The sequence below is a fragment of the Tetrao urogallus genome, assembly GCF_951394365.1.
Source record: "Tetrao urogallus genome assembly, chromosome: 15".
In the NCBI taxonomy this organism is placed as follows: domain Eukaryota; kingdom Metazoa; phylum Chordata; class Aves; order Galliformes; family Phasianidae; genus Tetrao; species Tetrao urogallus.
In genome coordinates, this window is record NC_136828.1 from 353,632 (window position 1) to 379,169 (window position 25,538).

At 39.7% G+C, this 25,538-nt stretch overlaps 2 protein-coding genes across 2 annotated transcripts in view; one reads left to right on the plus strand and one right to left on the minus strand.

Annotated features, from left to right (window-relative positions):
- The window catches only part of IQCK (IQ motif containing K), a gene marked incomplete at both ends in the record, with an annotated part of 37,834 nt that extends 29,573 nt beyond the window's left edge, over window positions 1-8,261 (plus strand). The window contains one exon of the mRNA XM_079542789.1: window positions 8,110-8,261. Within this exon, the coding sequence (XP_079398915.1) occupies window positions 8,110-8,261 (152 nt within the window). The remainder of the gene's footprint in view (window positions 1-8,109) is intronic.
- Window positions 8,262-17,741: 9,480 nt separating this feature from the next.
- Window positions 17,742-24,685, minus strand: GPRC5B (G protein-coupled receptor class C group 5 member B; the record flags this gene model as incomplete). Its single annotated transcript, XM_079542926.1, has 3 exons — window positions 17,742-17,786; window positions 19,132-19,244; window positions 23,656-24,685. 3 exons carry the CDS (start codon window positions 24,683-24,685, stop codon window positions 17,742-17,744), a joined length of 1,188 nt encoding a protein of 395 aa, XP_079399052.1.
- Between the last annotated feature and the right edge of the window lie 853 nt (window positions 24,686-25,538).

Here is a 25,538-nt window from a genome sequence, read left to right on the forward strand (position 1 = left end):
TGTTTTCAGCTTTCCATACTTTAATGGCTTTTTTCCTTCACACAAAATAAATGTAGTTGGCACTTGGGTTAATAATAATATTTTAAACCAATGCTAGGATTTTCTGATGTGAAATGCTGGCAATTCCAGAGGGGCTACATTTATGTAATACCAAGAAACACAAAGAAAATATGTAGCACTTACTGACTGATAACAGACATTGACAAGCTTTTGATTCCTTCAACATCTGTTCAATGATTTCTGATTTATACTTGTTCATCTGTTGGGTAGCACCAGTTTTGAAGGGACCCTCTCAGGGTAATGTTGCTGTTACGCTGTAAGCCGTTGAGTTTGTTGAAGTGCAGTGCAGAGCACCAACTAATTCTGCAATCAAAACTGGATAATTGGACCGTATTTCTAATGGACAGTAGTTACAGTACAAATCTTTCCAGTAAATACCTTAATACGCTGTGCTTTTGTAACACAGTTTCTCATCTGTTGTGTGGAGCAATATTTGAACCCACTCTCACGTAACAGCTGTACAGTTATGTTCTGGTCCTGCAGCTACCACCCCAGGGGATGGGTAATCTCCTGGCTCACCTGCACTGCGCAGAGCCTTACACAGAGGGAGGTCTGTCTACAGTCCTGCTGCTCTCCCTGTAACGACAGATGGGGACAGTGGTGGTGGCTAAAGGACACATAGTTCTGTGGTTTGCAAATTTGCAAGAGCAAGGAGAGCAGTTCCCTCTTGGTGGTACTTTTTGTGCCCAGGCAGCTGTTCTTCATGATCTCCAGGGAAAACATGAGCTGGAGGCTAGTTTCAGCTACATAATGCTGCTTAACAAAACGTGTCTGAAGTCTGCTTCTGTTGTGATAGTGAATGATTTGGAGTGTGTGTACTGAAAACTCCATCCACTGGAAAGTGTGCAGTGGAAAAACCTGTTCATCCAATTCTGATTGCAGAATAAGTTGGTGGTCTGTGCACAGAGGATGACATCCATCCAACATTAGCTTACAGCATTCATAGTTGTTAGCATGGGAATGACTGGCCTGCATTGATATCAGCGTTGCTGCCAATGAAGTAGGACCAGATTTCTTTGAGTGGGTATTAAGGTATGGAAAGGCAGGCCCATACCTAACAGAGACAGCATTGAATGGCAGCCCGAAAAGTGGTGCCTCATACCCACACAAGCAGCAAGGACTGCAATGAAAGCACATTGTATTTCAGCTGGGAAGGCATTGTGTCAGCTGGCAGAAGCCTCACCAGGAACATTTTTTAAATTAAGCGTTAGCCAAGAGAACGTGCATGCAAGAAAACATGCAAAAAGAAAAAAGGAAAGTTAAAATCAAAGCTGCCATAAATAATCATTTTTTCAAAAGACATTGCTTTCAAAACCTTGATGTATCACAGCCTCCTCAAGTGCCTTGCTGTTATAGCAATATATGAGGGCTGCTCTGAAAGTAAGGCCTCCTATTTCATTACACTGGCCCATAGTGTCAGAGGCAGATGTTAGTGGGATGGCAGTAGAAGCTGAACCTTCCCACCAACACTCCATTACATTTTGTTGCTCTGTGACAGATGGCAATAGAGGGGCACTCCAGCAGAATAGCATCTGATGCGGAAGTGCAGATGAAGCAAAGGTGTGCCATTGAATTTCTCCCTGTGGAAAAAATGGCACCCATTGACATTCATCAACACTTCTGAATGTTTATAGGGACCAAACAAGTGGGTGCTGGCACACTGAGGGGTGGGTGCTGCATTTCAGCAGTGATGACAGTGACAGTGGGGCACTTCTGCTGGTGCAGATTGTTATGAATTGCATGCAGCTCTTGTTCTTTGCTGGTGAAAACGCACAGCTAGAGCATTGAAAAAATTGTATTTTGTAACCAAGAATTTGCTCTATCAGATGGTGTTATTTTGCTCTGTTGGTTTTTTTCCACAGAAATAAGTAGGAGGCATTACTTTCAGAGCAGCCTATGATAATGTAAGGTGCTACAAGCTGGCAAACTTTTCTGTATCTGCATTGTGCTATACACAGGACTTTCAAAGCCTCACTTCAGTATTAAATGTTTAGAACACTGAGTATTTATTTTCTTGTCTTCCAGCAGATCTGACTGTGTGTAATGTCAATTTTTGCAGTGATCAAGTTTTTCTTCAAAAAAACTTTTCCACAGTATATTTCCAACACAACACTTTGAAAAAGGGTGTAAATGATATTAGATGTCTGATTACAGCTTACCGTCTTCACGCATAGAAAGTTTTAAAAGTTGAAACTTGAAGCATGCTTCCAGGGGACAAGATGAAACCATTCTGAATGTGATGTGAGCAAGAAAAGTCAGGACCGAGGGGGGGGGAGGGACACTGTGCCATTCAGCTGTTGAATTCATACCAAAAACCTCCCATCTCTGAAGAAATTTTTCTGTAAACTACACTTAAGTTGTTTTGGAGAATCATGTAGTGATAAGAGTTCCCTTGCCTTCTCTACCAATTGTTTCCCAATGAAAAAACAACTTCCTTTTAATCATCCTCATAGAGATTTCCTGTCATCAAATTAATTATTTTAGGATGGTAGGACAAAGCTGTTCCATCACTCCAAAGTATGATGTAAAATTGTTCCTTTTCAATTTCTTGCTTCAAACAGTGCAAGTTTATATTGCTTATATCACATTAGCTTTCAATATTATCAACTTGTTTCTGTAATTATTTGACTGAGCCCTGCTAAATTAATATAAGACTATCCATTACATAAAATAGCCTTGGGGCACAGACAGATGGCTGTTTGAAACAGCTGTACCACTTTAAGAAGTTACTGTCCAGGGGTTTTCATTATCAATCTCAGCTGTGATGCCATAATTAATTATGTTAGTGCTCCAGCTGCTCGTATTTCTGCTATTACTACTCTGCTGTTTATTAATGTTCTTAAAACTCATTTCACTGTAAAGTCAATGAAGTTGGTTTCCACTGCCTTTGTCCATGGTGTGGTCTCACCCAACTGACTCTGCACTGAAGGGAAATATGAGCACTTATGCAGTAATTAGTAGCATAACACAACTGCTTCTTAAGCTCATCTTTCTACGCATTTAACTGCGTTACTGTGAAATCTCCCCTCTAATTAAACCACTGAGCTCCTTGCATCAAGCAGGACAAAGCATTTGTTATTACTGAAAGCTCAGATGTCACAAATAAACCATTAAGATCAAAACATTTTAAAGTTGATAGATCATTGTCTTACAAAGTTAGCTACATCAAGAATAACAATGAAATCTCAAATTTGTAGATGACTCAAACCCTATTTATTAGATGCTGTAAATAGTGTTGAATCTAACTGTGGGGGATGAATGGTGAGCTGCCAGATAGCTTTTAGAAAATGCTGACTCAAGCAGTAATGTGATTCTATTGACACTACTAGAAGGATCAGCATACCTCTGTGTGAAAATATCAGCCAAAATGCAAGCTAGCAGTCACATTCTGCTGTGGTGCAGCTCGCAGCACAATGCTACCTATACCTTATTTCATGGGTCTGTCTTGGGTAAGTGTTTATTATATTGGTGCCGAAAGCAGAGTGATGCTGAAAAATGATGCCAAAGGGAAGTTAGAAATGCAGCTGTATTGTAATTAACAAGTTTAAAGGCATTCTTAACTTTCCTCTTTTCAGAATGTGTGTAAACACATCCATCATAATTGAAACAAATTGTGAAGTCTTAATTTTTATAAGATCATTGGCAGAACAAAACAGCTTTTGAGTATTTTCATTTGTTTGTTTTTAAGTAGGGGCCAGTTTGTGATCTGCTTTGGGCAGCTGAGGTGCCCAACTTGCCCATCAAAAAGATAGTCCTTGTGCTTCCTTGGCTGAGCTTTCTACCCATCTCTCCTTTCCTTGGCTCTTGTGCTGAGGGCTTTGTAGTGAGCTGCTCCAGCTGGCTGATCTGCCCAAAGACTGCTCTCTGTTCTGCACTGTGGCCTTCCACATTTCTTTTTTGCTGGATAAACCCGGTATGACACAGCCTTTAGATCCAGTGCAAGGGAACTGATGCCCCAGTAGCGAGGGGAGCAATGCCACCCATTTGAGATAGCAGCTCACTTTTTAGATCAGCTGAGCTGTGCTGTGCCTACAGGGTCATGTGAAACCATACCCTCTGTGGTATGTCTGCTTGGTGTGCTGGGCCAGGGTATAAAGCAACCTCATGTAAACCCCTGACTCTCCCCCTACTTCAAAATGAATTTAAAAGCATCTCTTTTTTTCCTCACTTTACAAATTTTCACTCTCCTATCATTGTATCATATGTACTGCTTATCACTTGTTTTGAAAAGTATTCTGGGTGTATAAGCAATGAATATTAAGATGTTGTAATTATGAAATAAACAAGAGAGTTAGGTAAAGCAGACTATGATAACAAAAAGAGAGTAGATAGAAAGCTTACCCGTATCCTGGGCTCCCTTACAAAACCCCAGCAGAGCGGATCTCCAGAAGAAATCCTTCCCCCTGCTAGCCAGCTCTTAAATAGGTCTAGGAATTGCCTTCACCTGTGCTCCTGTGGCTGACTCATTGCTCGCCTCAGGTGATCAATCAGAGGTTCAGGCCGTGACTCAGAAGTTCCCATACACTGGGATATAGCATGTGAAAACTTTGCATGAAAATACTGAAGAAAAAAAATAGGGGAAACAAACAGCATCCTGCAGAACTATTGATCTCTTTTAATGCGTGGCTGATAAATTTCTCTTTGAGTGCAAAGAAAAAGTTACATTTCTTTCAGCCTTATCTAAGGTCACAATGTTATAGCATTGTTTGCTACACTGCTCCATTGCTGTAAAATTACATTCCATAAAATGATCTATACATCGAGTGTAAATTACTTTTATCAGTATCTACTTACAGACTGAAAATGTAGAAATGAAATGCATAACAGTCAGGACTCAGTTTAGTGGTGCACAGCTTTAGACTTGTAGGGAGAATTAGAATTCTTGCCTGTATAGATCCATTGGTTTAGCATAGTTGATGGGATAAATTAGTTCTAGAGTATTTACAGAAGTTTTAAAAATTATTACCTTCAACATAGAATATGTAGGCCACTCCGAAAGTAAAGCCTTCTACTTATTTCCTTGGAAATGACAGCAGATACAAAGAGCACAGTAACACCATTTGAAAGAGCACATTCTTGGCTACAAAACACCATTTTTGAATACAGTCACCACCGCTAGCTGTGCATTTTCACCAGCAGTGAACAAGAGCTGTATGCTGGGCTCATCCAGATCTGCACCAGTGGAGGTGAACCGCTGTTGCTGTCACCACTGCGGAAATGCAGCACCCACCCCTCACTGTGCCTCACCCACCCACTGTTTGGTTTCCGTAAATATTCAGCAAGCATCAGTGAATGTCAGTGAGTGCCATTTTTTCTGCGTGGAGGAATTCAGTGACACCCTTTTGCTTCATCTGCATTTCCATGTCCAACACCATTCTGTCAGAGTGCCCCTCTGCTGCCATCTGTTACACAGCAACAAATTTTAATGGAGTATTGATGGGAACGTTCAGCCTCTGCTGCCATCCCACCAACATTTGCTTCTGACCTCATGGGCCAATGTGATGAAATAGGAGGCATTACTTTCAGAGCAGCCCTTGCACTAATAAAAAACAACCACAGAAGTTATGAATGAGCAGCAAATGAGCTTGAGGCTTCCTTTTTTTTCTTTCTTGGTGGCTTTGTTAGCTGCCTGTTCTCAGAGGCCACCATAGCCTTAGCTTTGCCAAGTTACAGTGAATGAACACTGCATGTGGAAAACATAATTAAACCAGACTGAGAAATAAAGTAATCTTCAGATGGGGAGGGTTTGATTTCGAGACACAGGATGGAATATTTCTTTGCACGCCACTTGATTTTCAAGCTATATTTCTCCTTTGGCAGAAGTTATTACTCGCCTTTGGTGGGAGCTTTTAAGAATAGTGCTTTAAAAGATTCTTTCTTTTGCCTTGGATGAGTGCAACCAGCAACATGCTGGATGAGCTCAGAATGTAGGTGTTATTTCACTGGAAAATCCTTGAAAGTATGAATGAGGCAGCAGATAGATAAAGGAGGGATGGGCTGCTTATTTTAGGAGCATGTGTTGTGCTAAAGCAGGAACAGATGCATACTGTCATGAAGTAAGGAAATGTGGTCAGTCCTGCAGCTGTGATATGTCTCCATCTGAATTATGAAGAAGGATTTGAAAACTGAGTAGGTTTACCAAGTTAAGCTGGAGAGGGGAAGTCTTGTCTGCATTCTTGAGAAGGATGGCTGTATCACGATTGTATCACAATAAATAACAATATTACAATGAAACAGAATGGAAAAACATTAAATTCAGTGCCCAGAAAGAAAAGTTCTGCCTGATGAAACTTCTTGGAACTTCTTAAGCATGTGAATATAGTCATGGACTCTAGCACATACTCACTGATGAGTCTATAAATGAAGTTACAATTGCATGCATGTTTGCAGAGTGAGCAGTTTCCCAGACAAAATACCAGAAGGAGTAAACTTTTTGCTCCCGAGAGTCACGTGTTACACTAGGCTTTAAAAGTACCATAATTAGTAATATTGGATTAGCAGAAGACAAAGTCTGAGTAGATAATGGATCTCTTAAAAATTTTTAAGTTTGCTTATGAAAATTCAGCTCAGTAAAATGTAAGGAATTCATTATTTCTACATCTTGGGTTACTGCTTCCTTATTTTTTTCCACTTTGATCAAGGGAGGTTGAAGTGTAGTCATGTCTAAGCATGGTACGCGCCAATTTTTTCTTTACTTTTTTTTTCTTTTGTGATTTAATCAGTCTTCCTGTAATAATACATCTAATTCTTTAATTGATCTCATTATGAAGTTCTTGTAAGCAGAGACTTCCCCATATTCCATGGTCCCACACTTTTAAGTTATATGAAAATATCTGTTAACATATGAAATGTTGCAGGTTTGTCTTCTGATGATTTTGCAACTGTGATGAACTGTATGAATTGAAAGGCTTCTTGCTGCCACTGTGCAACTAGAACAATTCTACTCCTAAAAAAAAAAAAAAATCACTGTATTTACAGACATTCCATTGTTTCTTTCCCAAGCAAAAGTGCTGTATTCAGAATGATTTTCTGAACCAGGCGTGTAGTTGCTTTCAGTTTAAAAGTAGATCTGTAAGTTATCAGTGGCGCAAAAGACATTGAAATTTCTTTTTTAAAAGTGGAAGGAGATCCAAGAACAAAGCAGTGCCTGTGGCTGAGTACGTGATGTTTTTCACCAAGTCTAATTCGAGATGCTTGAGATGTTTCTGAAAGTTTAATCTTGGCATGAACAGCTGAGAATGTAGTGATAAAAGTCATAAGGCTCATGATGTAGATTCTGCCTTGGTCCACACCCTGAACTCAGACGTCTTTGAAAAGTGACAAAGATGACAGTCACTTTAATTTCTGAAACTGTGCTGGGAGTGTTTGAGACAAAAAAGTAAATAAAGATGGCAATTTAGATAAGCTACAAACTATGCAATCTTCTGAACTGTGCTTACACAGTTACCAGCAGCACAAGGTCGAACAAATCTTCCAGCACCAAAGTTGTACTTTCACCCATCACTGAGCAATTTTTAAGAATGATTGTAGTGTAATAATGACTGTAGTGGAAAAGAAGACAGTGCTATTTGCTGATTGTTCTGTGATTATAGAAATGCATTTTGTTTTTCTGTTTTTAAGGAGGGGAGAAATTCTTCGTGGGCTTTGCAATATATTTTCTTTTAATGTTTACAAGATAATAGTGAAAAAACGAGAGCATTTGAAACGTTTGAACATTGAAAACTCTGTTGGTTTTTTTAATTCAGGCATATGAAAACAAATGTATATCTTTACACTAACTATGAGATGTGTTAAAACCCCAAAGGAAAGGCTGCTCTCAAATAAGAAGTAAAACCTCCAAATATTTCTGCAGCAAAACTAGATTTGAGACTAATTTGGTTGAGAAGAATAAAACAAGGAGGCAGGAAAAGAAAGACCATTAATGAAGGACAAACTGCAGAACACACAAGTTACTTGTTCCTAACTTCCCCTTCTGCCTTCTGCCCATCATTCCCCAAATGCTTTCTGGGGGGCCCCACTTCCAGCCAACTTCTGCTTTTTGCATCTCAGCTACTTGCCTGGAAGAGCTGCAGCAATCAGCTCTTGCTGAAGATGTGCTGGTTGCCTTCATTCTGGACTTTTCTCTCAGTCCAGGATCTTCCTCCTTGACTGGCTGTGTTTCTGTGGCTGCCTCTCTCTGCTTGATGGCTGGGCGGGCATAGGCCATGCAGTCCCCAGCACAGGAATTCTGCATGCTTTGTGCTCTCCCAGACTCAGGTGTTCATCTCAGCTGTTCATGCAGTTTAATAGATGTCAGTCAGTGCTTTCCTCTTTGTAAACCTTGAATTGTAAAAATGTCATCTGGATATTTTGAAATGAATGCTTCAACTTTTGGTCAAAATATTAGGAAGTATGGTACTATACTGCTAGACATCTTCCAGTCCTTTTTCTCATCTCCATTACTGCCTTTTGCTAGCTGGGGGTCTCATGCTTCCCTAGTCTGAATGTAAGTGGATAAACAAATTCCCTGCAGTAGTTTGTTCTCCAGGCATTGAATGCAACCATTGTGGCTGTGTATGCCTGGCGCTTGAGGGAGGCCCTGGGCCCCAACAAAGCCCTGGGCCCAAAGCAGGGGCTGCTCAGGCACCACCTGCCCTCTGCTGCAATGTGTGGGGCTACAGCAAATGTCCTTGTGGCGACAGTAAGTGATTCACAGCCTCTGTGGGTGCTTTGGAGAGTTGGGTTTGCCCTGTCTCTTTTTTATGCCCCTTTTACAAAAACACTGTTACATGAGTGATTTGGGAGTTGCATTTCAGATTTGTGGGAAGCAGACATGTCTATGGGCACAACGTTTCAGTTTCGTTTTTTGTTATTGTTGTTTGTAGTTTGTTGTTGTTTTTTTTTTAACGTATCGTTTCTTCACTTCCCTATTACAAGTGACTGAACATTTCCTGAAGTGAAAGATTTCACTAACAGTTGCCTGCATGTTGACTTCCAATAATAAGAGGCTAAAATTATACACGTTTTTCATAGAGAGCTGTCTCTTTGAAACTCAGGTCTTATTTCAGAAAGATTGCTGGCAGCTCCAGTTTCACGCTCAGGCTTCTTTGGCATTTCACTGGGAGGCGAGGGTGAAACTGATTTCTATATATATATTTTTTACCCTAAGCCCTTGCTAGTAAGTTATTCCAATATATTTTCTTTAATGGATTTTCATCTTCTAATTGTTTGAGTCTTTTTTCATTACTGTTTTCAACTGTTTAAATTACTAAATGTAATTCTCACTGTTTTTATAATTTAAACAGAGTGTGGGTGTATAAACCTTTCATAAGCTTCTGTCACAAACCAGTTGTATTTTACAGTAGTACGTAGCATAAAGTAGGTCATAGGCTGTTCACTGTTAAGTTGAAACAACCAGATTTTACAGAATTCTGGTTTATTTGTTCATTAAGATGAGGGAAAATTGCCTGTTACCTAAAATAGATGGTAAGGATGTTTGTACCTAATGTATATGTGAAAAGGACAAAGTCCTAGGCAGGCAATCCTTTGATGTGTAGTTGGAGTTCTGCAGATTACTGAATATTCCACTCCCAGGAGTTGACTGAAACTGTAAATGCATTCAAACTCTGTGCTTCTTTTGGCCATCATCTGTGCCTTCAACACTGCAACATCAGTACCATAAACTATGTAGAACAAGCTGCATTTCCGAGGCATGTGGCAGACAAACAAATTATTGTAGTGGGAGCTGCAAGTCAAAAATATGGCTCAGTTAACAGCTCTGCTCAGAGACCCTCACCTCACTCACAAAGAAATTAAGTGCAGTCTCCGCTGGTGTTAATTGTTGTAGCATCCTTGATTTAGGACATGCATGTGGCTGCAGTTTGAAATAGGAATTGTTAAAATCAGTAACATGAGTGCACTGGTGACAACAACCTTATCTACTCTGGCAGTAGAAAACATATGCCCTGTACAGATAGAAACCATATATCAGAAATCCCTACACTACACTATCCCTACACTATTTGTCAGTTTTAAATAATGAGCACTACCAGTAAATCTTAAACTATGAGACTGTTCTAAACACCACTATAAGATGTGGGGGTGATTATGTGTTACAGAATGGACATTTGGACTGTTCATTTCACATCCTGAATAGTGATTGCAGAAAAGCACCTGAAAAGATCTCTCCTTTTCTTTGTTTGGGTTTTTGTTTTTTATAAACTTACATGGCCATAATGCCTAAGGGCCTCAGCTGCTCTGTGCCTTGGGTCTCGAAGCAGGCGCTGATGTTTTAGAACAAAATAAAATATTGTGATAATACCTTATGTTCCACTTCTATTTAAATCTCACATTACATTTCCTATGAATGTATAATTCATGATTAGGAATTCCCTGCAGAATTTTTTTACACATTCTGTTACATGAACAACTTGGGAGTTAAGGGGTTTGTCCTTTTTCTGGGAGCTGAGTCCAACCTCCTGTCAAAATGGTTCTCTTGGCACTGCCCAGACTGCAATCACCCCAGTCTACCTGGCATCCTCAGGCAGCTTGTTCTGCCCAGTTATGTCCATATGCCTTTCCCCAGCATGCAGGAAATCTCTCTAAAAGGGGATGGCCTTCGCTGCAGCAGAATCACATTCGTGCAACGGTGGTAATCTGTTAGTGTAAGGAGGGAGAGGGATAAAATGGGAACAGTGCTGTTCAGCTTTAGCATTTTTAAGGCCATTGAAAATGGAAATGGGTCTTTCTCTTGCTCCTGCTGAAAGAATGGCAGGACTCGTAAGACTTCAGAGATTAAAATTCAGCATGTAAGTAGCAATGGTGGTAAGCTTGTTCTTCATATCAGCATTTACACTATTCACTGCTTTTAGATAGGTGTTGCCTGAAAAAATGTGTTGGATTATCAGCTCATGTAAATAGTTCTAAACTCCGTGGGAGTTATGCTAATCTGCCAACAAATCATCTTCCTTAGGCCTTTAAAAATATTAAAGCAAGTTAGTTCAGCTTGAGGTGTCATGGCCTGAAGAATATTTCCAATGGAAATTTCTAGTGAAAAGACTTAGGCAGGCAGACTTTGTTCCCCATCCTTCCAGCCTATCTGAATCCTAAGGACATCTTACTTTTCTGTCAGCATAGGAAGCAAGTATATGTCAAAAGCTATTTAAATAACTCTCTGAAATCCCAATTCATGTTGACAACCTGTGCTCCCTGGTTAGCATGATGTGATTCAAAATTGTTGTGCTTAAGTAACACAGGGTATGATAAGACATGGAAGCTCCTAACTAAAACCTAGAAGCTACCTAAGAGACCGGCTTGTCCTAATGTTGGACAGCATGTGTGAGTCCTGGGCTTTTGGAACTTTCTGCATTTTTTACAAAATATTTACAAAGGACAGCCTCATTACATCAAGAAATATCAAATAATCAGATATCTGGCCACCGTGGTTGTACCTGGGGTTTCTTAGGCATTGACTGTGCTTCTTCTTCATCATGTATCACTTTTCCTTTATGTTTTCTACTAGCAAAGATCTTCCATGTTGGCAGCACTTTGAGCACCTTAAATGAGCCCATCGGAGTGCTGCAGCCCAATATTCTGGGAACATACCAAAGTTTTTGTTTGCTGGTTTACAGCTTCATACCTCAGAAAGGTAACTAGGCACTCCTGAAACTGTATGTGAAAGTATTTTTTTTGGCTTGAATGTCCTTCTTTGGCTTCAATGTAACTTCCCAATAAATGTGCTTGATGTGAAAAGCATACAGTATAGACGATCCATCTTGTAAGTAAATAGATTTTTATCTTTATAATTTAAAATTTGTAATCTAAAATATTTGTAAAATATTAAAATATTAAGAATGAAATGTGACAGCTGGAATCACAGTATGCTGAGAAACCAAACTCTTTTATCGAGAGAAGGCAAACATTATGTTAATCTGTATTACAGCATTCTGAACGAATACAGAGCTTTGAAAACAGCTTTCATTAGGAGTTGGGACATTTCACTTTTATGTAGAGCTTTTGTTCATTTAGAACTGTTTACTCCAGCAAGCAACCCTGTGCTCTTTGTTTGACTCATTTTTCCCATTTGGCAGACCCTCTGCAATCACATGGATAACATTCTTCTTTCCACTGAGACATAGAAAAACTATTCATTACTGACCTTGCTTGTTGTTCTTAAATGACAAAAATATATTTATGTGCTAGGTGAATTGTATGACTCATCACTGACTTTTAATTGAAAATTCTTCAAAGCAAGAAACTCAAAGAGCTGCTTTCATTTTTAACAACCCAGTGGCTTCTGACACCCTCTGCCCTCAGCTACACGTGCCCCATTCCCACAGACAGCGCTGAGAACTGTGTGCAAGTATCTGAGTGCTGAAGCTTTGTTAGAACAAAAAACGACATACACAGAAAAAAAATACACTTTTTTGGCTGGATGGGGGATTTTTGTTTTTGTGTTGAGTAGGAGAGCATCTGCTGTGGAAGCGTGGATGTCTACATTCTGATTTATGTGCATGTTTTCGAAAGCTGAGTATTTAATGTTTTATTAAAGTGGGAAGCAAACTGGAAGCCTCAGAACATACACAAAATGATTCAGCATTTCAATTATGGTTTTTTCACCAAGCTCCCAAAACATGGAGCTCATGAACTAACTTGTGTAGTACTGATTTAGAAAGGTTAGCATGACAGTTTTACTTTGACGTGTGAGGTGTTATAAATCAGAGAGGTTACATCAGGGGCCAATTCTGTCCCAATGTAAGTGGCCACAGTTTTGTTCAAGCAGACGGGAATTGCAAATTTAGCTAAAACGTTTGTGTCCAGGTTTGTGTTCCTGAATGGTTACATAAAAAAAACTCTTCTGATAGGTAAAAAACTATGGATAAAATAAATTGCATCTTCAGTTAGAACTGGAGTAGTTCCGATTTCTGCAGGGCTGCAACAATTTGTGCAAATTCATGCTCTGTTCATAATGGTCTCATTTTCAAAAATCCTGCAAAGGCAAGGAAAGCTAGGGTTGCTCTGCATTTCTGCAGGGGAAAAGTCAGTGGACCTTTTGTTGTCACTTAGCATATGTGCTGAGAAAGTGTAAAATTCAGATCACAGTGATGGCATTTTCAGTGATCTCACATATGTGCACTTACAAAATAAGCAAGCAGAATAAAAATCGGATTGGGTACCCTTGCGAATGACCCCATGGTTTCTTAAATTCAGCTTGGCCAAGCATAGTTCTACTTAGGCCTTTCGTAATGTCACAGTACTGGAACAGGCTGCCCAGGGAGGTTGTGGATGCCCCGTCCTTGGAGGTGTTCAAGGCCAGGTTGTATGGGGCCCTGGGCAGCCTGGTTTAGCATTAAATGTGGAGGTTGGTGGCCTTGCATGCACGGGGGTTGGAGGTTCATGATCCTTGAGGTCCCTTCCAACCCTGGCCATTCTGTGATTCTGCGATTTGCAGTTCTGCTGCTTTTTCTGTATAAGTCCAACAATGGTCTAATTGACTGGAAGGTAATCATGGTAAAATGTGGATACCACCTAGCTCTGCTGTGATCCAACTTCAATTTCTTCCATGACTTACACCATCTTTGTGCTCAGGGACATGATTTAATGGAGGGTTGTTAGAGATAGGTTGGTATGGTTAGGTTGTGGTTGGACTTGCTGACATTGAAGGTCTTTTCCAACCTGAGCAATTCTATGATTCTGATTCACTATTATACCAGTAACCCCTCATTTTTTTTCTTCTTTTGGATGCTGATGCATTTCACCAGATCAGGAAGATTTGGTAAGACAGCAGCTGTGTGGTCCTGTCCCCTCCTTTTCACAGGCATTAGCAATTGAGCCAGCTCAGGAAACTGCTGAGCCAACTGGAAGAATAGAAATCAGCAGTAGTGTTAAGAGTTTGTCTGCACAGCTCCTTGAGTGTCTCACAGAGGGTTTGGTGGATGCCAGAGCCAGGAGCAAGTGTGGGAATGTGATCAAAGGTGGAGGAGCCAGCTTCCTTCACTTCAACTTAGCTCACATTGCAGAATCGCACCCACAGTGTCACTGCAGGATAAAGCTGTCTGTAGCACCAGAAGTTTGCTTCTGCAGAAAAATTCAATGTGGGTTTTAACACCGAGTTAACACAAGCATTGTAAGTAAATAGTAAAGCCTTTATTCTCGTTAAGAACAGCATTTTGAAAATAAAACATTTGCCCATGCTTTACAACCTTTGTAGTTTTGTATATGTATGTACAGACATCATGGTATGCATTGATTGTCTTGAAAATCCTTTAAAGATGTTCTTAATAATATACCAGTGTATGCAACAATCAGCGGAAAAAAGGGTATGTTATAAAACACACATTAATACATTTAATAAATATATATCATCTATCAAAAATGAGCTTTAGCTCTCATCAGTTAATAAAAAGCACCTGCTTTGTAATCCTGTAAGTTGGTAGAGTAGTCCAATTGTTTTATTATAAAAGCTACAATGCTCCCTTTTGCACTGTCTTTGGTGAGGCCCAAGGCATCAAGCTCCAAAGCCAACCAAGATGCCCGTGTTTACACTAAAAACAGATACAACTAGTTCTATATTTCATGTACCTTGTTTCTAGAAACAAGTGTATGTACTGAGAGTGCTGTTTTGAAGATGCTACATGTTTTCTGGCCAGTGTCAGATGCCCTCAGCTCATTTGAAAGCAGGACAGGACCTGTAAAATTATGGCTCTGAACTCTTCTTGGCCAACTGCAGAAGCCAGTTATTAAAAATCTTGATCTGGTAACAATTTTTTCAGATGTTTTACAGTTTCACTTTTCTGTATGGAAACACCATGATCACATAGCCATCAAGGGACAACACAGTAGCTTTTATACTATAAAATCCTAATTAACTGAACTGTGAAAGGCTTGTGCTTACACTTACTATGTTGTTCACAGATGCTTTACATTCTAGATAACTCATAAAAGGCAAAAGCAAACAAATTGTTGACTGTAACAGAAATATAAGCTAACATAAAGGTGCCTTTCTTCGATCACATTTTTATTGGAGCATTTAACATCACGAACCAGTGACTTACAAAAAAAAAGTTGCTTATTACTAATTGTACAAAATTGGAAAATAAAGACCTTCCTAATCTATTGCCACACCCTCACCACCACAAATTAAGACCAATCCTGCCACTTAGTAATCCTGTGAAGGGCCCAAGTGATTAACTGGCTACAGTAGTCATGCCAGTAGCAGCCTCTAGGATCTGGCCCTATCCTTACATAAGGCCTTAAATTCTAATCAGCTTCATTAGGAACAGGATTGGGAAGTCTATTTATCAGAAAAAAACATTTCTTAAGAGAACTACATGTTGTAAAGTTTTGTCCAAGGTCTGTAGCAGTTGTATTGTAGTTCCTAAATCTCGGTTGTAGCATGATAAACTTTTTAAAAGAAAACTGTCCTACCATTTATGCCATGGTCATCTTATATGTTTTTACAGTAGAGCTTTGTGATTTTTTAAATTTGATTTTTAAAAGCAAAATTCAGCAGGCAAGTGATGAAAACAGGTTTTATATTGTTCAAAGTGATGCATTTTCAGGGTAAATATCATGAATGCTATCTTACTTAATTAAAGCTTTGCTTTTAACAAAGCAGATGTATTTCTAAGTCACTGGATAGCATGCAATATCCACCCCTACCCTACTTGGTTACTTAGGCCATCTAGGTACTTAAAAAATAAATAAGCAATCCCTAAACAAGCACATGCTTCCTTTGCCTTGAGGAGGGAAGGGCAGGGGGGAATATCCAACATGGAGCTAACATGTTCCTTTACTCATGCATGACAGAAAAACATTGCTTCTGGAAGAGAACAGCTGTGAAGTAAAACCTCATAAGATGATCATGGCAAGAATGGCAACATATATTCCTTCATATATATATATATATATATATACAAATATACACACAGGCACACATGTATCTGTGTGCAACACTTAGGGACTGGTCTTGCAGCTTCTGTACCTGTATGTAGACTGGCTGGTATCAAAGGGACTACTTGTGGGAGTACAGTCTGCAGGACTAGGTTCCTAGTTCTGCAGAAATGGAGGTAAGTGGAGAATCAGGAAGACTCTTGAAAAATAGAATACTTGTCTTTCTTCTGCAGTAGAAAGCAAGTAACTTCTTTCTGTGAAGCTACTAAGCTATTTGGTTATTTGTACATTATATTTTTTTAGTTCGAAAATATAGTTTTTTATTATATCATATGCAGAGTTTATTTGTTAAATGTTTCCTGTGCCCTCAAGTAAAAACAATTTGCTTTTAGAATTCCGGAAAGCTAAGATTGACGTTGGCCAAATGGTGAGGATACGGTGATGTTTTCAATGTCCGATATGTATTAAATGTTAAATAAAGGAATGACTGATTAAACGTAATGAAAATCAAGACACAAACAATGGGCAATGGGAACCTTTTAAATAACCTGGAGAAAACAAAGATAAAAAGCTTTGAGAAAGGCTGCCATTTTAACTCGAAAAAGCGGAGGCAGAGGGGATGACTAAGGAAGAAACCACCGTAAAAAAAAAACAACAACAACAAACCACCTCCAGAAGGGAGATTCTACCAGCTAGCCACTAAAATGCACAACCACAACTAAATGCACAAACAACCGCAGTCAGTAAGACTACCCATACAAACAGGGATTGGAAGCAGCAGCCTCAGCCCTACGCGCACCGCGTTCCTCCCGTCAAGCGGTCGGTGCTCTGCAGCTGCCACTGACCAGCCTGCCACAAGGCGCCGGCCTTGGCCCACCAGCACAGACAGACTCCAGCCCATTATGGACAGACCTCAGCCCACCAGCACCGATGGACATCACCCTTCATCTGCTATCACAACGCACTCGTTGCAAACACTAACCACGTTCTCTCACCAGCTAATTCTTTGCAAAGCGTATCCCTCCAGATTCCTTTAATGGCTGCTTCTGTAGGAGAAGTGAGAACGTGCAACTCTGCTCACATCCAGGTTGAGGAACAGGAGGGAATCCAATTCCAGGCTGCCGAAGAGCTGCCTATGCTGGACCTGTACTCCTCTGCCTCAAGAAGCTCCTGCGCTCGCATAAAGCACGCACAGACCTTGCATCTCTCCAGAACTGCTTCTCATACATGAGCTTTTTAAAGAGAAGAGTGTCAACCTACAGCGTGATGGTAACGGCGTTGCCACAGAGCAGTAACGCGTGACGTTCCAGTACAGCTGGATCATGAGGCAAACAATATACTTTTCATGACATTTCAAATGAAAGGAAAAGGAGCAAGATGGAAAGAAATCCTGCATGTCTTCACACTGTGGTGGCAATCTCTTGTGGCAACGTGAAGTTTAGGTGAGAGGAGGATAGTTTGCAAGCAGCTGGTATCCAACAAAAAGAATCAGGCTTGCCTTGCACACTGGTTACTGGTTACAGACAAGGGAATATCTTACATTTCAGAATACAATATCCCCCTCTTCCATTTTGAAGTGTGCCTACCTCTGTTTTAATTCAGATTTAGCTTCAGACTTATAATTTTCTTTTTGCAGTTAGTTTATCCATTCCGTGGTGTTCACATTTACACAAAATCCTCTGTGGGATTTCGCAAGCTCCTGGATGTTCTGTTGCTTTGTTCTGGTACTGGTATCAATTCCTCCCTCAAAGACACACTGCCAGGGAATAATTCTGCAACAAGGATTCTTATTCTCTACAGCCTACAGCCTTTCACCAGAGGTGTCGTCCAGTGTAACTTGGCGGAGCTGTTGGTATCTGCAAATAAGGATAATAAACCCATAACTGGGAGTTCTGGTCTGTTCAGCAATCAGTGTTACCATGCTACATGTACAGTATTTCCAGAGCAAAGCACTACAATGAAACTCATGTTCAACCCACATGGCACGTTTACCTCTCTGTAGAAACCATGGCTATATACATGTTTCTCTCTCATATTACTATCCAGTGCTCTCCATTAAGTTTTGTATTCACCTCAAAACAAGACCAAGCAAATTCCTTAATTTCTCATCATCCTTGAACTGCTTTTCCCTGAGCTGCATATTCTGGTACCAGAAAACACAGGCATGGATGAAACCAAGCATCAAAAGGGTGCTATTCATGACTGACAGCAAAGCACAAACCTCTTTTTATTCAAATTGATGTGTTCCCACTGTGTTACCACACGACAGAATCCTTGTATCTAGTCAGCCTTGTTCACTAAATCCAAACAAAATGGTATTTTCTTACAAACAAACAAAAAGACCTGCATTTGGATTGCATTATTTGGCTTTAAATGTAGAGGCTGCGTTATGGAATCAGCTCATGACTCAAAATTAAAAAAAAACAACCCAACTCATGTGTAGAGAGCTCATGGATAGATTTTTACAAGCACATAGATATGCATGAAAAAATATGGGGATGAAAATTCTTTTTCAACATTATGCCTACTATATGCCACTTCTTAAACGCAAATTACATGTAATGCTGGAAATATTTGGAAGGTTGGTTTGGCATCAGCTCACTAAGCCATTCCTACAGCTACCACGCTGCAAAAGACGAGTCTATGGAATAGTGGCATACCAAACTATTGCCTAAGAGAGAAAGATCAGTGTTGTTATCATTAAAATATTCTACACTGCTTTTTATTTCCCAGAGATCTTTATGTCTGTATCTTACAAAGAATTATGTGCATTTGCAAGAAAATGGAAACTAGGTGAGAGGCTATCACTATCTGCTACAATGATTCTTATTTAAAGCAAAATACTGGCTTGCAAACATTTGTGTGATTCACAGTGTCTTGAGAAAAGATCAGGTTAGAAATTGTGTCACTTAATAGTTAACTTTAACACAAAAGTAATTCAGAGGGGTCACTGAATAGATAGAGTTACCAAAACACTGGGTCCTCCCAAGCTACAATGCAAAATGTGAAGGGGCAATTAATGAAAAGCAAAATACTTTCAAATGACATCTTTTCTAAAGGGGGAGGGAAGCATTACATGCACACTTGCTGCCCAAATTTGCATTTATAGCTTTCCCCCTGCTCTGGACAAGCTAAATGCAGAAGGCTTTTCAATTAGTAGCAATTGCATATATCGGTACATCATCACATTTTGATACTTACAGTCCCACCATTTAGCACAACTGCCATCTCAGTTGGCTGATAAACATTGCTTCTAAAAGGAGCACTAGGTCGGCTTCCCAAACTGCCGTTGCGAAATCCTGCTGTCCTTAGCGCTGCGTTTAAAAAGAGAGACTGTTCTTAGGAACACGAGTAATGCTGTGCATCTCCTTTGAAGTCATAAAATATCGTGCTCCCAGTGCAGTTACTGGGAACTGTGCCACTGGTTTTAACTTTTATGCTGCCGTATCAGTTTTTGTATTGACTTTGAACAGCAGTTTTTCTTACAGAGTTGGGGATGGATATCAGAAGAAATAATGTTTTACACAAAAGTAACTGCTTGCGGTGGAATGGGGGCACATTTCTTGAAATTTGCTTAGTTTCATTTCACCAGGAGTTAAATATCCTCAGTCAGTGCACCTGTGATGCATCCTGAATAATGTTTTTTGCCATGTGCTTTCTGCATCAGTCTGGATACAGTGGGGTTAAGTGAAATGCTATTACACTTTGCTTTCAATCAAACTGGGAAGACAGAGATCCAAAGCACTGCTTGAGCCAGCAAGCATGCTCACAGTCCCCCTGAGCATTACTTCAGCATGACTAGCACGTAAGGACTTTCCAGATGTTTCAGATTATATTTACCCTGAGAAACTAGAAATATGAAGTAAATACTGCTTTCGAATAGCTTAAACGTAGCCATTGACTGAAGCAAAAGAGAAGGCACTGACTGTCCTTCCGAATGCAGAACTACATCAGCTTCTCCATGACTTTTAGCACAAGTTTGGATTTCAGGATTCTGAAAGAGACGCCGAGTTAGAGATGTGCTTCTTTCTGTCTAAACCAGACAGGAGATTGGCACACACATACTGTTTTTTTTTACTTCAGGGGTAAAGAATGGCTTCTCTGAATTCAGATGTGGCCGAGGAACAGAGCTCGTTTATGCGCACTGTGCGAGCGGTTCCAGCGGGCAGTGCCCATCTGTCAGCTGGCAGATAGGTGCTGCATTGGGCACCTGGGGCAAGAATTCCACTTAGATTTAATTCAAATTACAATTCTATTCTATGCTCTCCAGCTGAAAACGGAGGAACTAAGTTTAGAGGAATTTCAGCATAAACCTTAATGAAGTCCGGATTTAATATCTTTGCAGTGTGTGCATCAGGATTTAAATGGAGCCTACTGCTATGCACAGTCCTGCGTACACTGCTCTCTTCTCTCTGGGAGTAGTGCACAGAGATGATGAGCAGTACAGACTTATCACACGTATTTAAGAATCTAGCCCTGCAAGTGCTTAGCTATTGACTTCACGTATATACAGATCCTCACTTACTCTATACTTAAAATTCATATATGTACAGAATTACATACTTTTTTTTTCTTCTTTTTTTTTTCCCAGAACACTAGAATAAAGGCTTTCATCTGCTGTTCACCCACAATTCTGTATCTTTATTTTATATTTAACTATCTCAGGGTCAGTAGTATTCCTTCTTTGCAGTTTGGCTTCTTTCTGTGCCTTAGACACAACTGATTGCACTAGTATTTAGTACTACACAAAGAAAAAAGATCTCCTTATAATGCATGCTATCAGTAAAACATTTACACATTCTAGCATATAATTTGCACGGTAATTTCAATCCTATCCTGAGACAGTACCTTCAAAGCTAGCTGAATTTTTCTTCCTTATTATTGCCAGAAGTCTAAAATTCTCCTAATGTGAGAATCAGAGACAAAGTGCGTGGGCAGAATAAATACTCATTTGGGGATTTGCTTTTCCTAGTGGTTTTACTATTTCTCTTGTATTTTTCCTGGTATTATTAAATGCATCTACTCATGTAGAGGATCAGTAGGTTAAAAAAAATTGCCAAGGAGGATTGAACAAATGCCAGGTCACAGTCTCCTATGTGTTTTTAATTGTTAGCTTTGTTTGTAGGTGGCTCAGAGGATGACTTTAGTGCTAACAGTTAAACAAAATTTGGCGAGCAGCAGAGCTTCTTAGGCTTGGGTTTCATGACAGCTGCAAAACTCTACATTTCACACCCACGTTCTTCATGCAGAAAGCAAACTGTGTTTGCTTTGCTGAAGCTGCCCCATTACTGTGCACTGCACTTCCAGTTCTCTGGGAGCTCACTCAAGTTGTCCTTTTTCAGGGATTGTAAATACTTTACTGATATTCTTACAAGAGACAGAAATGAAAGTTAGTCTCCTAAGTACTTTGACATGTCTGTTACATGAATGTTAAAATTAGTGTGCTGTTTAAATGACGGTTAAGTAACTGAATGTAGAACCGTTTTGCCTTACTAATGCTTAATGGTATTCCTGGAACAGAGCAGATCTGTTGGTAAGTATGACTTGGGGCTACATAGCAGTAAGAAAAACTATGAGAATGCATGCTTATTTGAACCTGTAGTTTAAAGGTTATTCCAAGTCTGAAAATGATAAAATCTTTTTAAAAAGGAAAAAAAAAAAAAAAATTGCTTTATATAGCATGAATTAATGGAAAATACATCCAACCAAGCATGTTTTCTCAGTAAAGCTATTTGTTTAAACAAAGTAAAGGAACTTAGAGTTGATTTCTGGTTACAGAACACTAGAATCATCTAGGTCAGAAAAGACCTTCAAGTCCAACTATAAATCACATCTTCCAAAACTTTCCAGCTAGTAGAGCTTAAAATCTGAAACACTGTTATTATGCGTAATTGAAGAAAGTACTCTTCCCTTAATTTCTGAACTCTTAATTACATTTCATTAATTAATTTATTACATTTAATTAAATGAATAACAGAAGAGAATATGCCATAATATGTGACTTGAATACTTTTACTTCTAAATAATGCTCTACTGTAAGTTATGTCTCCAAACCCTGTTGTCATGGTTCTGTACACAACGTAGAGAATCCAATCTTTTCCTCCACGTGCCATGAGGATAGGAATGACATTCATTTATTATGATAAATATTAACAAGAGAATCAGATGAGGAATTACTTTATATTCAGATTAGAACAGAACATCGTAAGGTACGCTAAAACAGATACTATAATGATTTTATAGCTGTCAGGCGTCTACCCTTGTCACTGCAAAACCTGATCACTGACCAATCAGATCTAAATGGAGCTTCCAGTTCTTTTTTAAGTGTAGGCATGAATGAAAATAATGGGGGGTGAAAGATCTGATTTTTTTCTTTAGCTCTGTCTTAGTCAGGAACAACTCCTCTGTAGTCACTGCACTTACGTTACTATGACATTAATTTACTGGGGGATGGAGAGCAGTAAAATAAAATAGAAGTGCATTTATAGTCTACAGTGAAGTTCCTTTGGAATGCTGGTAATGAACAGCTATTCTTTTATCCACATTTTGTTTTACCACTGCTCTCTTCTGTTCAAAGCTTCCATCCAAAGCGGAGACCTTTGAAGTTGCTGCTAAAACACATGGAGGGAAATACCTTCCTGACCCAGCGCTGTCACACGAGTGCTCTTCTCCTTCATCCCTGCTCTACATCCAGCGGAAACATCAAGACCCACGTAAAATAAAGATAGGTGGAAATGAATAAAGAGGTAAAGTGCCTGGACTATATAACCAAAGCCTTCTTTTGTGGACTGCCATAACAGTGTGGCAACCATTGGCTTGGATACTAAAGCAGTTTGAGTAGTATCCAAATCCTTTCTTCAACCATGAGGCATCAGCAGAACACAGCCTTCTCTCCTCAACACCATCAGGTGATTTCCATCACTGCTCACATAAGCAGTCCTGGATATTTCCTGATATGTGTTTAACCTTCAGCAATGCTTTGGATCTCCTGAGCAACCAGTTTGCTGGCCTTTTTGGTACTCATTCCAACATTTTCATTGCAAATTTTCTTTACATGTCATCCCACATTGTTCTGCGTCATCCAGTGGCTGTGACAGGGAAAGCAAGTAAGACCTGTCTGTGCATATTCTGTTAGCACGTTAAAGTCTTCAGAACAAAGACTGTCTTTGAACTTGTCTATATGCCACCTTGCATCTTTTTTTCCAGTGTCACAAGAGGAGACTGAGTCCTCTTTTAATGGTAGTATGATTAATAGTAATTATTCTGTTGCTGAAGAGACTGAGCCTTTGTAGCATGAGGAACTCAATTTATTTCTTGTTTTGTTTTGTTTTTTTTTAGGAACATATTTCATACAAAATGTTATTAACTAAGAAAGGCAAAAAATATTGTACTGTTTTAAAATAGGTTATTTTTCCCACTGTGTTTTTCTTCTGCTTTTGGTGTTGTCTGTTTACATTTGAAATTGTTCTGTTTATCAAAGAAAAAAAAGGCAAATGAAAAAAAAAAAAATCTAACATTTTAACCAAACATCTGTTTTCTGTATTACATTTTTTTAATGTTCTTCTTCCATTAAGGTGGCTTTAATTAATACATTGAAAGCAAGCTGTATGTAAGGTGTAAAGTATGGCTTTCGTAGTAAGCCTTGTTTTTGACACCCGAAAAATGTCTCACACAGATATTTTCCTTGCTGCTACAAAAATAAAGTTATGAATAGTAAATTCTTACCTGCATTATGTTCATCCATAGAAAAGGCTTTGTTTTCCATGTAGCTCCGAGGAAGCTGTATTTCTTCCTCAAAAGCAGTTTCGCGCATCCTAGGCTGTGAAGTGTCAAAATAATTGGGAGTGTTTTCCTGCTGCGATGGAAGGATGGTACAGTGGACCTCTGGGATAGCATGAAAAATAACAAACACCCAACCACTGGACACCAGTGCAATAGCAAGAGTGGGATCACTCCATTTGTCTCTTTTCTTTAGTTCAGCATTACCAAAGAGGTACATAGTCATCCAGGCTACCCAAATCAGAATGGAAAAAAACAGCGTTATAATCAGGCATACTCCATTTTTCTTCCACTTCTTAAACTTTCCACAGAGAGTGAAAAGAGAAAACCCCATGGTAAATACCATCAGGAACATAACATAAATCAAAGCCATAGCAAAATCCATTGGTTCGTAGCTGCAAGACATCTTGTTGTCTCTGACAACTGTCAGTATTAACCACTCAGTTGCAATGATGACCTGAACAAGCATCAGGCAGATGGCCACACCAGCAAGATGCCAGCCAGATGGACTCTTCCCATGCCGAACAAGTCTGCGAAGTCTCCAAGCCTGAGCTAGCAAGCACGAGAAGCACAAAGCAAAGATAACTCCCCACAGAAATCTTCGGGTAGAACACACCATTTCATCTTCCTGAATGATGAAAGCAAACGTCAGTCCAAACAGTCCGAGTGTCCCAAACAGAAAGAGGAAGTGCATTCCCAGGGGGCTCTTCTTCTCTTTTTCCTTGATGAAGGGCAGCCTCACCAGCAAAATCAGCATCAGCAGTAATGTTGTCAGCACACCTGCTCCCGCAACCGCCTCCACAACGATTCCCCAGATGGCATCCAGGTCACAGAGGTACACATACTGAGGGAGGAGGTCCAGCCCGCACCCTCTCGGTGTGCTGGAGTTTTCAGAAGAGCCATAGCTGATGACGAAGAGGACGAAGAAACCAATGGCTGGGTAGGTTTTCATTTTTCTGTCTGAGACAATAAACATTTGGGTGTTTAAGCCACAGGTCACTCTGAAGGACTTGACAGCAACTGGAAGTACAGCCTGTTTCAGTAGCTCACATTTACTCTTTTTTTCTGCGTGGGATTTTCAGCTGGATTAGCATAGCCCTACACCCCTTTGCTGCCCTCCCTCAAAGAAACTTTTGCCTGCTCTCTTAACACAGAGAGCAAACTGATTCATTTCTGTGTTTGCACTGATTGAAAACATTCCCAAGCACTGTCCCTGCAAATATCCTAAAACACCAGCATAAATTGTTTACCATGTGGTTAAGTAATATATTATCTGCAGTATTTTATTGTTCAGATTCAACTTCTTAAAGAATGTGTGAATTGCACTGGACTGTCAAAATTAGACCATTTCACAGACTTGCCCCTTTTATTGGAATGTAGACAGAGCAAAACCTTTTTTTTTCTAAAGGAAAATATTCTTTTCCTCCTCAGTCAATAGGCAGTTATAATATTCATTCCCTTCAAAGCCCAGGTATTAGGTTGCAATTGCAAATGGGAATGGTTGGCCAGAGAAACCCCCCACGCTCTGCAACAATGGAGCACACATGCAGTGTCATCAATCAACTAATCAAAAATGAATGACTCTTTGTGCTTCTTAGCAAATCTAAAGCCATTCAGATGAAACAAACAACAAGAACCGGAGCATCGCTCTCCTCGGGCTGCAGAGTGAACAACTGTAAACTCTCCAGGACCACAGCAACCCCACTTGCCATCGGGACCATTGGGCTGGACAGATTCCAACAAGTCAAGACAAATGCTTACTTTCAGGAAGAACACAGATTAGGTGGCTTTAAAAGATGTATGTAACAGCATTTGCTTTTACCAAGCAA